Below are 13,263 nucleotides of genomic sequence, written 5' to 3' on the forward strand. Positions count from 1 at the left end.
CCTTTCCTTCGACTCCTACCCATTCTTTGAGACCACATGGTGACTATTTTTAAGGGAAGAAATAGGAACTGGCTGCCCTAAATGTAAGAGTTGGAAAAGGACCATTAAAAGATGTTTCTTTGACAGGTTATTTCAAGAAAACACTCGGGACTAATGACACAATCTAGAGGAACAATGGAGAAACTTGACTGTGGTCAGAATGAACTTTTCACATTGGATGTTGACATCTGATTCCATGACACAGAACAGTGTTATGTAGCATTAAGATAGAGAAAGAAGGGCTTCCCTGGTGGCGCAGTGGTTGAGAATCCGCCTGCCAATGCAGGGGACACGGGTTCGTGCCCCGGTCCGGGAAGATCCCACGTGCCGCGGAGCGGCTGGGCCCATGAGCCATGGCCGCTGAGCCTGCGCGTCCGGAGCCTGTGCTCCGCAACGGGAGAGGCCACAACAGTGAGAGGCCCGCGTACCGCAAAAAAAAAAAAAAAAAAAAAAAAGATAGAGAAAGAAGGCTAATGTGTGGGAAGGGGGTAGAAGGAGGGCCAGGGGGCTGGAAGAAATGATTATAAATAATAGAGTTCTGTATATTCACTCTATTGTATAAACTAATTGTTAAAACTAATTTGCTCACTAGAGGTCTGTCATAGAATCAAAGAATATGAAAATTAGAAGTGCCTTGGAAAGTATTCAGTCCAGTGCCTATTTGGACAACACTTAATATCTCTTTCAGTTCTAAATATTCTTTAAACTTTAGAATCCAGTTTTAAAACAAAAATAACTTAGAAGCCTAAGAGTTAATAACAGCTAACACTTGGGAGGGGCTTATTATGAATCACACACTATTAACTCATTTAATCTACACAGTTGCCCTATGATACAGGTACTATTCTTATCCCCTTTTTACAGAGGAAGAGACTGAGGCACAGAAAAATAAAGTTGGTGGTTAGGGAGCGGTAGAGCAGGATGTAAGTAGGATGTAAGAAGAGGTTCTCTCTTTCAAGCAGGGTTAACGGAGGGGCTGGGATGGAGTGCCATGGTCTGCCACTTACCCATTATCCCCATAGCTCAGATAAATGCAGTTGGAAAGTCAGTGATGAGAAAAATAGCCATTAATGTGAACTGCTCAAGGTCACACCTCTAATTAGTGGCAGAACTGGCACTAAAGCTGTGTCCTGACATCTATGGCTCTTGACATACTTACTGAACCCCCATCTCTCTGGCTTGACCTCCAGATTCTCCCCAGCACTCTAAGAGCTTCCATCCTCAAAAGAGCATGTAATTGAATTCTACATCTAAACTCATTTGAGATAAAAAGAATATGATCCCAAATTTCTGTAGAACACTTGAATTTTACAAAGCATTCCTGAATTTACTATTTCATTTACTCTTCATAATAATCCTATGATGTAGGTATTTTTATCCATATTTATAGATGAAGATTCAGAAAGTAATTCAGTGCCACGCTCAGAATTACACAGCTAGAAAGTGGTAAAGCTGACACTGAAGCTGAGGTCTTCTGCCTCTGTGTCCATTGCCTCATGGCTGATCTGCTAATGTCCTGAGTCCCAGATACTTAGAGTCTAAGAAGCTTGACAAATTACATTAGGGCTTTCCCAGCATGGAGACAGGCTTAGAAGGAGTGTGGCAGAGCTTCTAGAAATACGGCAGGCTGACGTGCTCCACACAGGGATACTGAGAGTCTTCAAAGTCACTCTGGCCAAATACAAACACTTTGTCTATTCGGATAAAAGGCCTGCCTGAGGTTTAAGAATGGGTTTTCCAGCTGCTGTTGCTGTGAAATTAGGAAGCTGATGTTGAAATCTGGGCTGTAAAAAAGGAAACCCACAAAAATTTGCTTCCGCGGATAAGCAGGATCCCTTTCCCATGTGTCACAGGCAAAGACTAAATCTGACTCAGAAAACAGCTTCTGAGAAATTTCATTCTCAATACACTGCCAATTTGGTTAAATGAATAAATCAAAGAATACATGCATGGATACATATATACATTCACACATGCATACATATGTACAAACAGGGTACAAACACTTCAGGAAGTAATACACCAGTACAGGGAGGAAAGCTGGGGGAAGAGGATGGAGATTTCAGCAAATGCTGGACCATCTTCAGAAACCTGAGCCTAAACAAACACAGACTAAGAGTGACACCCAGTGGCGTGATCACAGGGACAGCACAGCACACAGGGATGGTTCCCAGGACTTCCACACCCTGGCTGCTGCTGGCAGGTTGTTTGTGGGGTTTTCCTCCAATTGCTGTGTTTCGGGGGTATCTATAAACTAGAGAGTGATTTCTAGAGTGTGCAATGAGCCAGTTCTCCTCTTCTCTCCCTCTCCCACCCCTCCGTCTCCTGTCCACTTTCCCCTTCCCTACCGAATGTGCAATCTCTGGTGCATGGGGTCCCACGGGTGACCAGGTAGAGGCCAACAGGCAACTCTGTGCAAGTAAGGAGAAGGTTTCCTGACCACTTGGATACAGGGGATGATATTCTGCAGGGTGAGTGTATCCTGTACAACTAAGCCAGCTAAAATGTGATGATCAGATTAATTTAGTAGTACTGGGTTATTGTCATTTGAGGCATGATATGAGGTACAGAAGTTCAATATAATTGATTAAATCTGACACCGGCCCCCAGTATCCTGTTAAAACTGCCTCTCAGAGATTACCACCCACAACAGTAACAGCAATAAGAGTTAATGCATATTGATCATACACACACACACACACACACTGTGCCAGGCACCATTCTAAGTGTTTTACACGTATCAGCTCATTTCAACTCAAGACAATCTTATGGGCAAATACTAACACTGTATGCATTTTACAGATGAGAAAACTGAAGCTTAGAGAAACAAATTAACATATCCAAAGTCACCCAGCTGGTAAGCTAATGGAGACACACGATGTGCTCACGTGGCCACAAATGCCTTCCAGGAAGTCTGGCTCTGGAATTCTTTATTACTGACCTATGCTGCCGCCCAATGACCAGTGACCTCCCCAGGGCCAGTGACTTCTCAATGGTCAATTTCAAAGGCCTTCCACAGTGTTAAGCATCCCCCACCTCCCACATGGCTGGTTCCTCCCCCTCAGCTGTCCTTCTTTCTTCCTCTGATACATTCTTCCTTCCTCTGCTCTATAAATGGTTCTTCCCCATGGAGTCTCTGTTCTTTTTATTTTTCCTCCCTTTCACTAGGACCTCAGCTGCAGGACTCTGTTTTTGAAAAAGAACCCTAGGGGCTTCCCTGGTGGTGCAGTGGTTGGGAGTCTGCCTGCTAATGCCGGGGACACGGGTTCGAGCCCTGGTCTGGGAAGATCCCGCGTGCCGCGGAGCGGCTGCGCCCGTGAGCCATGGCCGCTGAGCCTGCGTGTCCAGAGCCTGTGCTCCGCAACAAGAGAGGCTGCGATGGTGAGAGGCCCACGCACCACGATGAAGACTGGCCCCCGCTTGCCACAACTAGAGAAAGCCCTCGCACAGAAACCAAGACCCAACACAGCCCTAAATAAATAAATAAATAAATAAATAAATTTAAAAAAGAAGAAAAAGAAAAAAAAAAGAAAAAGAACCCTAGATTTAACATCAGCAATCTGCAATTCCAGACCCAAGCCATGGTTCAGCTGTTTCACTCCGGGGGTCCTCAACTACTCCTGCAGTAAATTAAGGGGGTAGTTTTAGCAGCAGTTCTCACTTGGGCTGCACACGAGCCCCACCTGGGGAGCTTTTACAACCATGGCTGCCCAGGCCCCACGCAGACCAATGAGAATGAACTGCTGGGGCAGAACACAGGTATTCCGTATTTGTAAGCTCCCAGAATCTCTAAAGTCTGTTGACTGGTCCTAGCAGTGCCCTCTCCTCTCCATTCCCCTTGCCCCTTCCCAAATGCCCCGAACCTCAGCTTTCTCATTGGTCTTCTGCCTCCAGGCTCTCCCCTGACCATGCACACCTCAGCCAAAGCCAGGGCTGGCTTCCTAGACAGAAGTCCCAGTCACATCATGTCACCCTTGCTCAGATACACTCAGTGGCTCCTCATGCCCTGACAGGCCCATGGCATAGGCGTTTCCCGTCTTTATCATGGCCCCGCTGAGCCTTTGCCACACTAGCACCCTCCTGGTGACCGGCCCCCAACAACATGAATCGTTCCTCAACATCCCCCTTACTTTCCTACCTGTGACCTCCTTTCCCTATTGACATCTGTTGAAATGTCTTACACCGTGCGAAGCTGAACTCACAGGTTACCTTTTTGAGGAAAGTTCTCTTGACACCCTTTACCTCCTTCTAAACTCTCACTGCTCTCCATACCTCTCCAGGAGCATAGTGAGTGATCTTCCTCTTATAGAGGTACCTGGGTTCCCACATTTCTGTGTAGGGAAAACGACTTTCTCTCCCCTCTCCCTAAAAAGGACAGGGCTTAGAGGAAGCTTCTGCCCTTGGTCCACTCTCCTTAGTGGCTCTTTCCACAAGGGAAGGAGTTCCAGTCGGAGTGTTCAGAGCCTTAGGCATTGCTTGGGCCGTGTTTTCCCCATGTGGAGGGCTATAGTGTCTCAAGGTTAGCCACCAACTCTGTTCCCTCTTGTACTTCCTGGGCCCAGGCTTTCTACTGTTGCTATCCCCATGCAGGGTGCCCAACCAGAGAGACTGGGCAGTACTCCAGCACTCCATGACAGGGTGGATGGAGCAGGCTGGCCACCTGCTGCTGACTGGTCATGTGGTGGCTCTGCTCCTCAGAACCAGCCCTTCTATACTTAAGGCAGGAAAGAGTAAAAGAGGCACTCTGCCATCCTGGCCAACACTGACTTCCCATACATTAAGCTTTCAGCAGACAGACCTATGTGGGAGGGACTCTCCATTCACTAAGCTGCAGTCTGTAGGTCCCTGTGTGTGTACTCCCCTGATGGGGCCCCTTGATTGGGTGGGAAAGGCTAAGAGCAGGCCCTGGGTTTGGGGGGTTGTGCTTCTCTCCTTGCACAGAGGAAGGCCTCAATGACCATCTGCTGAAATGAACTGAACTGACTCCTTCCCTGATCGCTCATATTTTCTTTCCTATCACTCCTCATGTCGCCTTGATTGTCAGAATGTGCTCCTCTGGGTTCATGTTACCAGGAAACCCTGAAGCTCATCTTCAAACCTGCTCAGAATGGGACAGGACCAAAGGGTAAGGTGGCCCTGCTCCAGCACATCCCAGAGGGTCTGTGTGTCATACTCACATTGGGGAATAAGAATCAGGATCTATGTTCCTGGTGGGGACAAAGCCCACTTCTCCTGAGAGCGCTGACTTCCCAATGAACCACTGAAGCCCAGGAATGACAAAGCCGATGATCTCAATGCTTTCTCCCTGGTGGAAATTCAGTTCATCCTTTTCTTCCCTCTCATATTCTTTCCAGGCCTTACATTTTCCTCTACCTGAGGGAAAACAGCACACAGGTCAACCAAATAAGGCAGGAACAGCGGAGCCGTCCACTAGCTTCCAGTGTAATATGAAATGAAGAGTTCCCAGACTTTAGAACTTTAAGGACCAGTAAAATTTCTCCGCCCCCCTCAGAAAAATAAATTGGCAGGAATGATATAGGGTAACTGGCTTTTCATTTGGCCAAGCTAGGAAATTCAAAAAAGGAACTCCCATCCACTTTTACCACCGTTTTATAAAAGAAATTTTAACAAACGTAGTAAATATAATCTAAGAATACTAGGTATACCTTAAAACAGAATAAAGGTAGCTTATGTCAAACTGTAAAGCTCACTATATCGTCCTACTTTGTCTGATTTGCCATTATGTAAACACTTTGCCATGATTGGCACAGATCCACAGACCAGGGTGAGGACTACTGTAGGATCTCTCCATTTCCTTCTGGCTCCTTTGGCCACTATGACCTTCAGTTTCCCCAACTGTAAAATGGGGATAATGAGAATATCTGTCTCTTACAAATATCAGGAAGAGTTAAAGAGATAAAGTGCACAATGCCTGGTACCTAGGCAACCCTCAATACATGTTAGCCTCATATGACTGGCGAACAGAAAACAGCTGGTTACCCAGAGGGTTCTGGAAGACTCCTCTTCTGACTATGGTCACTACCTAGCTTGATCAGCTGCCACGCTAGGATCTAGTAATGATATATTTATGAGAATTGTACTCTCCAGTTTACCAAGTACACTTATGTCCCTTTTCTCAGATCTTTCTAGGAGCCCCAAAGGGTAAGCAGAGCAACTATCAGAATCTCCTTTTTATAGATTAGAAGGTGGAAGCACTGAGAGGGTACGTGATTTGTCCAAGGAGTTTGTGTGTGAACTAGAACTTAAGTCTCTCCACTGCTGTTAACCCTTCTTTCCACTAATCCAGCTCTAGTTGAGGTAGCAGTTTTTATATGCCCCAGTTTCCATATTTGCTTTAGCTCCCCTGCTAAAGCTACTGGATTTTTTTTTTCCTGACATTTTTTTTTTCTTTTTCTTTTTTTTCTTTTTCTTTTTTTTTTCTTTTTTTTTCTTTTTTTTTTTTTTTTTCTTTTTTTTTCCTGACATTTTTGGTCAAGTTTCTGTTGACTCTGTCTTCAGAATCAGAAGTTTCCACTGCTTTGGTAGTATCTACCATGTGTTAAACACTTAGAATGTGAGAAAACTGTACTAAGTGATTTACAGATGTCATTTAGTTTAGTTTCTCATGACAACATTTAAAGTTGGTTTTACAGTAACATTTTACTAATGAGGAAGTTGTGACATTGTGAGAGCACGTCATGAACTGGCCGAGGTCACACTGGTTTTAAGTTGTGGGGCTAGAATTGGAACCCAGAACAGGACTTCACAGACCCATGTTCCTAACGACAAGGCCATACTGCCTCAGATAGCTAAAAGTCTTGTTTGTGGTTGATTATTAATTAGATCTAATGTCTGGGTCTCATAATTCCCTCTGTTTCTTTTTTTTTAAAGTGGTACTTGGGCTTAGAACTTTAAAACTTGCACTTTGTGCTAGGTGTGAGAAGGCAGCTCCAAGGATGAAGATGAAAGGAATGTATATTCTAGATACATAGAAAACATTAAATTTCCTTATCCAGTAGATACAAATATACTTATACATATATGGGTATATATTTATGTGTGTATGTGTATATATAAATATACATACATACATACACATGTGTATAGAGATTACATAAAATGTATGCATGTATTTATACATATATATATATATGTGTGTGTGTATTTCATCTATTCAACAAATATTTACTGAGCACCCGCTATGTGCCAAGCATTTTTAATCTTCCTTAATTCAAGATTAACTTCACAAAACTCTGAAGGAAATTAGAAAATGTTTTGACTAGAGATTGAAAGCAGGCAGCCTGCACGCCACATCTGGCCCACACAGGGCTTTTTTTTTCCCCCACATATCTTTAAATCCCTATGGTCCCTACCATTCCCTAACATCTTCCCTCCAGGCCCTCCACGCATCTGTATGTTCTGCCTGTCCCTGGAGGTATTTATATCTACAGTACAGCCCTCATCTGAGACCTCTCATTTCACAGGCAAGGAAACGCATGGGAACAGATGGTATAATTGGGTTCCCCAAATTCAGTCAGCAGCAGAGGTGAGACAGGAATTCACATCCACTGACTCCAAATCTGCTGATAAAAGGAGGAGGCAGAGCAATATTATCTCCCTAATAATACTGCCTTCAACTCAGCCGTACCGATCTGATAGGAGCCTGTCCAATCCCTCTTCCTGGAAAGGCCACAGCTTCCTGGATAATTCTTTAGGAACCATCTGCCAATGGAAACATGGGGTTTGCAAACATGGATTTCAAAAAATTTGAACAGTGAGCAGAATAATCCATTAAAATGATGCTGATGATGATAAGTATTCTTGTAATTTTGGTTACTTTTATTATAATAGTGGCAAACATTTAATGAGAACTTACTTTTTATCAAGCACTGTGAAAAATAAAGAAGCTCAGCAGGCCTGGGATGTTTTCTGGCTCAGCAATTAGCTTGTCAGTTAAATATCTAACAAAGGATCCCATTCCATTCTCACTGTCAGATTCTCTGCCACACACAGAACCCACAGCCTGGAATCATGCTTACTGTCACTCTCTCTGTTTGAGTTTACAACATCTTCCAGCAAGGATTCTGGAACTTTAGTGTGAAAAACATCCCCTGATGTTTAAGGGGAGCTTATATAAAATGCAGATTTTTGGATCCAACCTCAAGAGAGTCTGAGGAGGGCCAGAGGGTATAAACTTGCAGTAGAATCCCCAGGCAACTCTGGTACAAATGGTCCCCAGTCCCCACAGTGAGAAACACTGCATTGGAGACCAGGCAGTGTATTTCTTCTTTGGTACAATGTCCATCTGAAACTTTGAGTTGTCTCCATTTCATCTAATTGTGCAAATCTTGACTTAAAAAAATAACAAAAGATAAAAAGCCCCCCAGGTTTGTTCCCTCCCTGGCACCATGGATGTCCACATCTGCAAATGCGCCTACTCTGTTCTGCAGACCTCAGTGCGCTCTGAGACCCTCTCCCAGGAGGTGAGTGGCTACTCACTGGTGGAAAGGGAGAGGCAGGGGTTCCAAGGCTGACACTGGCACCAAGCCCCGCTGACCCGTCACCAAGGACACGCCTTCCCACTCGAACTCGCCTTCAGCTGTCTTCACCGAGATTAACTCATTCTTGCAAAGTGTCAAATACTCCCCTTCCTTCTCAGCTGGCTGAGCCATGGAGCACGTGGCTCTGCAGAAGAAGTGACCTGCAGAGAATGAGAAAAGCTCTTTCCAAGGAGTAGCAGGAAGTGAAAATGGAGTATCCCACTATGTATATTTCCATCAGAGCCCAGATACTTTTCTTTCTGAAAGTAAAGTACACAGTCCAGGGGGAGGTACTACAAGAGGCCTTTGTGACCCCAGGAAAACTGGTACCAGGGAAAAAAGCCACTGAGAGGGAATTCACTTAAAATAGACACCAAAAACTCCAAATAATTCTCAAGAATGAGGTTTAATTGGGACTTCACCTTGAGAAAAAAATGAAACGAGTTCATGAAAATATATTTAACAGAACTTCAGTTATAATTGCAACCTCATGTTAATCTTAGGACCAAAAAAGAATAAATTAAGTTGATTTGGGTGAATATAATTTCTCCAACTAAATTTCACAGTCATACAGTATGAAAGTTTTTCCTTCATATATGATTCATGCAAAACAATCAGAAAGGGAATCATTATGCAAAATATTCTATGCAAATATGGCTCTTTCACTGTGTCTATGATGTCATCAGTCATTAACCGGTTGGCTGCAGCCTTGATTGGATCCTTCCTTGTAAACAGACTGGTGGGTGCTCCAAACAGTTTCCCAATATCACTTTCCTCGATCTCATGAAATCATGAAGGTTTTGCAAGATCTGCAATTTTATTTTACAATCAAATTATATCACATGTTTGGAATAGTGGTTCTCAATCTTGGATGCATATTACAATAACCTGGGCAACTTTCAAAAAATACCAAAGCCTGATCCCCATCGCTAGAGATTAACTGGCCCCAGCTGAGCCCTGATACGGGCATCTTCTTAAAATTCCTGGGTGGTTCTAACATCAGACAATCAGTGAGACTGTCCTACACAGCTGTTCTTGTGATATTGATGTTAAACTGAGAGAGATGGTTGAAGTAATATTGTAACAGGTGGGTTCATTTGTGAATATTTTCATGTTTGAATGGTTTTTGCCTCCCTTTGTATCCTAATTATTTCAAGGACTCTGATAACATATATCCAGATAAGACCCCCATCCCCACCCCTATACCATGCTCACCTTCCTGGATCAGAAGTCCCAGGTATATTGTTTCCAGGTGTTTATCATCTACTGACACGTGGATCTCTGTATCCTCCACCAGTCGGCAGTTAAGCCAGTACTTGTGATCAAAGAGGAGATGCTCCAGACACATGGATACGTAGCCTAAGAAGTCAAACCAACATGATTCCTCAAGGGCATGATTTCTGCCATTAGCTGATCATTAGGGTGAGCAATTTCCCTCCTGAATTTCTCCCCCAGACCTCCATACCTAATCTGACTCCACTTAACTGGAATTAGAAGAGCATAAGAGGGGTAGCTAGAAAATTTCTAAAATGAATTGATTCTTCTCAGCATCTGTTGGGAAGTACAAATCATTTTTAAATGATATTTATTTTCAACATATTATGGGTTTCCATAAATGCATAATAAGATTATCAGACCAAGTTACTTTTTTATAATACATCCAGGGAGGAATCTCCAAGATTACAATGTTGACACTGGGAGTTCCTGGTTCCCCCTTAAAGTTCTCCCGACCAAATTCGAATTCTTGTACCCCTGATGATGCAGTGGCTGGGGAGGTTCTCCATGGCCCACAAATGAGTCAGGATTTACTTCAACATCCCTCTGACCCTGCCCCCCACCCCATGCCCAGTAAGATCTCACTTGTTAAAACCAGACTAAAAACTGTGCAAACTGTAAAACTGTAACAATTATGGATAGTATTTTACACATTCCTATAAATTTAAATTACTTGTATGAAAATTTTGCTTCTTTCTAGACATCCTCACTTTCTTAAGATGCAGAACCTGTCTCTTTCCACTCTCCGTTGTGCTGATTTAGGCCCTGTGTATCTTCTATAATGGTGCTTCACATACTTTCATGTGCACACAAATCACCTAGGGACCTTATTAAAATACAAATGCTGGTTCAGTAGGTCTGGGTTGCAGCCTAGGATTCCACGTTTCTAACAAGTCCCAAGTGATGCTGATGCTGCTGGTCCATGGAGCACACTTTGAATAACAAGGATCTCTAATGGTCACAGAAGGAGATGTGTTGAATGGAGAGCAGAAAAATCACCATGACTACAAGAGGAGAACTTATACCTTCTAGCCAAGAGCCATCTTGACCCTCCACCCCTACACAAAATCGCTTCCTGTGTAAGTCTGCATGGAGCCCAGCATTTTGTAAGAGAAGTAAAACACGCATCAATTCAAATGGCTTCCTCTTGCCTTGCTTGGTTTTGCTTTGCAATTGTAACTTTCCTATCATGAGTTGTTCTCCATGGAGAGGGCAGGTAAACTATTTCCCACCACATCGGTACTGGTGCTGTGCCCCAGTATCCTTCTTTACCTTCTAGAAAACCCTGCAACCTGAGGCCCCTTTAGCAGATAAGTCCCCCATATCTTTCTTTGACTTTTCCAAAAACATGGAACAAGGATCTGGAACTTTTGAACAGATACTTAGATCCTACTAGAGACTGTTTTCTCTTTTTTTTTTTTTTTTTTAACCATTAATTTCTAATCTAGCTCTACTTTGAATCTAGTAGATGATCAAAAACTGTTTGCCAGTTTTAACTGATTATCTAATATTCTCTTCCTGAAACAAAGAAGGGCTGCATGTGACATTTTAGAGCAATATTTGCTTTAGATTTAGTTCCAGGCAGTTTGTGATATTTCAAAGGTTAACCATCCATGTTAGACTCTACCGCTTTAAATTATCAGAGCCAGACCAATTCCTTAATGTCAAGCTCTGCAAATTGGCTAAACTGAGAAGCAGGTGCTCCTTTACCTGCCTGCTCCATGTCATACCTAAGTTCAGGTAGGTGGAGAACTTCCAGATTTCCTCCATGGTCTTGAAGGTAATGAGGAACTGGGCCTTCTGGGACTGTATACACACCAACCTAGCTGAGAGGTCCTGAGTAAAAAAGAACAGTGAGTCAGCCTGGGATGACAAAAGCGTCCTGTGAACAAGCTCACGTATATACAACATGCTGTGTATGAACTTCTTTTTTTGAGATATAATTGACATATAACATCATATTAATTTTTAGTGTGTAACATAATGATTTAACATATGTATATATTTTGACATGATGGCCACAATAAGTTCAGTTAACATCCACCACATCACATAATTACAGATTCTTTTTTTCTTGCGATGAGAACTTTTAAGATCTATTCTCTTAGCAACTTTCAAATATACAACATAGTATTGTTAACTACAGTCACCATGCTGTATGTTACATCCCCAGGACTTTTTTATCTTATGACCAGAAGTTTGTACCTTTTGACCACTTTCACCAATTTTGGCATAGATTTTTTACATCACCAAAAAAAAAAAAAAGGAAATAACCTAAATGTTCATCAATAGGAGACTGGTTAAAATGAATCATGGTTCATCCATACAATGGAATACTATGATATTATGCATCCATAAAAAAGAATAAAGACGCTCTTTGTGTATTGATACAGGCTCCAAATATTCACTGCTGAATGAAACAACAGCAGAAACAAAAAGGAACCAGAGTATAGAATTGTGTGCAGAGAATGTTATCTTTTGTGTTAAAAAAAAAAAAAGAAGTATGTGTGAGAGGGTGGAGAATGAATCACAGAAGGCACCTTGGAAGCAAATTTGATTGTGAATCTATGTTTAATAATTATTTTTACGAAGCTAGCAAACAGAAAAACCAAACCACACAAAAATAAAAAGTATCCATAATCCCTCCTCCTAGAGATCATCAATGTTAACAACTTTGTGTATTCTTTGAATCTTTTTTCTGTACATGAGTTTCTATGTAACCATTTTTATATAAATAGAATCACATTAGTAAGTTGTTTTGTAATCGTTCGTCCCTAAACAATGTTTTGTGAACCATCTCCCATGTCATTAAATAATCTACATTATTTTTAATGGTTACATATGCTGTAGTCACATTAACATAATTAATTCTTAATGTTTTCTTATGGCTAGACATTTGAGTTGTTTTAATTTTTTAACATCCTAAACAGTACTGTGATAAACATCTCATATCTAAATCTTTGTATGCACCCTTGATTTTTTTGACACAAGTGATTCCAAGAAGTGTTAATTGGGAATGCACATTTTCAATCCTAAAATGCAGGAGCCAAACTACCTTCCAGAAAGGTTGTGCCAGTTTACACACTCACAAGCGGAGAAAGAAGAGACCTGTAACACCCCCCCACCCCCTTTTTAAATACCTGAATGAAAAGGCCTGAATCACTGCCTAGACTTGGTTTTCCCCTAAAATCTTTTTTGCTTGTCCAAGCATCTGGACTTGACTATAACAAGTGATGATCAGAATGTCCCTCTCCCTCCAGGCCAGTCCTACCACCAGTGATCAACCCCTGGATCCCTGTCGTGAGGGAACCCTGGAGAAAGAAGAAGAGGATAGAAGGATCCAAGGAAAAGCCCCTACTTCAGCAAAGTCAGAACTCTGGGGTTCTCCCATACCAGGTCCCAGGAGGCC

The 13,263-nt window shown here is 42.5% G+C and overlaps 1 protein-coding gene across 14 annotated transcripts in view; it reads right to left on the reverse strand.

The window, feature by feature from the left end:
* Window positions 1-13,263, reverse strand: part of SH3TC2 (SH3 domain and tetratricopeptide repeats 2) — a 163,223-nt gene that overhangs the window by 127,319 nt on the left and 22,641 nt on the right. For 10 of the 14 annotated variants that reach the window (XR_013827548.1, XM_079916507.1, XM_079916512.1 and 7 more), the window contains exons 4-8: window positions 11,585-11,690; window positions 9,795-9,938; window positions 8,539-8,761; window positions 7,688-7,761; window positions 5,217-5,412 (exon numbers count right to left, since the gene is read on the reverse strand). Coding sequence is in view for 13 of the 14 variants with exons in the window: in XM_079916507.1 (XP_079772633.1) it covers window positions 5,217-5,412; window positions 7,688-7,761; window positions 8,539-8,761; window positions 9,795-9,938; window positions 11,585-11,690 (743 nt within the window). In the remaining variant the exon portion in view is untranslated. Of the gene's footprint in view, window positions 1-5,216; window positions 5,413-7,687; window positions 7,762-8,538; window positions 8,762-9,794; window positions 9,939-11,584; window positions 11,691-13,263 lie in introns of those variants that run through there. The other 4 variants (XM_079916513.1, XM_079916518.1, XM_079916515.1 and 1 more) reach the window with 2 other exon arrangements.

The sequence above is a fragment of the Stenella coeruleoalba genome, assembly GCF_951394435.1.
Source record: "Stenella coeruleoalba genome assembly, chromosome: 3".
Taxonomy (NCBI): domain Eukaryota; kingdom Metazoa; phylum Chordata; class Mammalia; order Artiodactyla; family Delphinidae; genus Stenella; species Stenella coeruleoalba.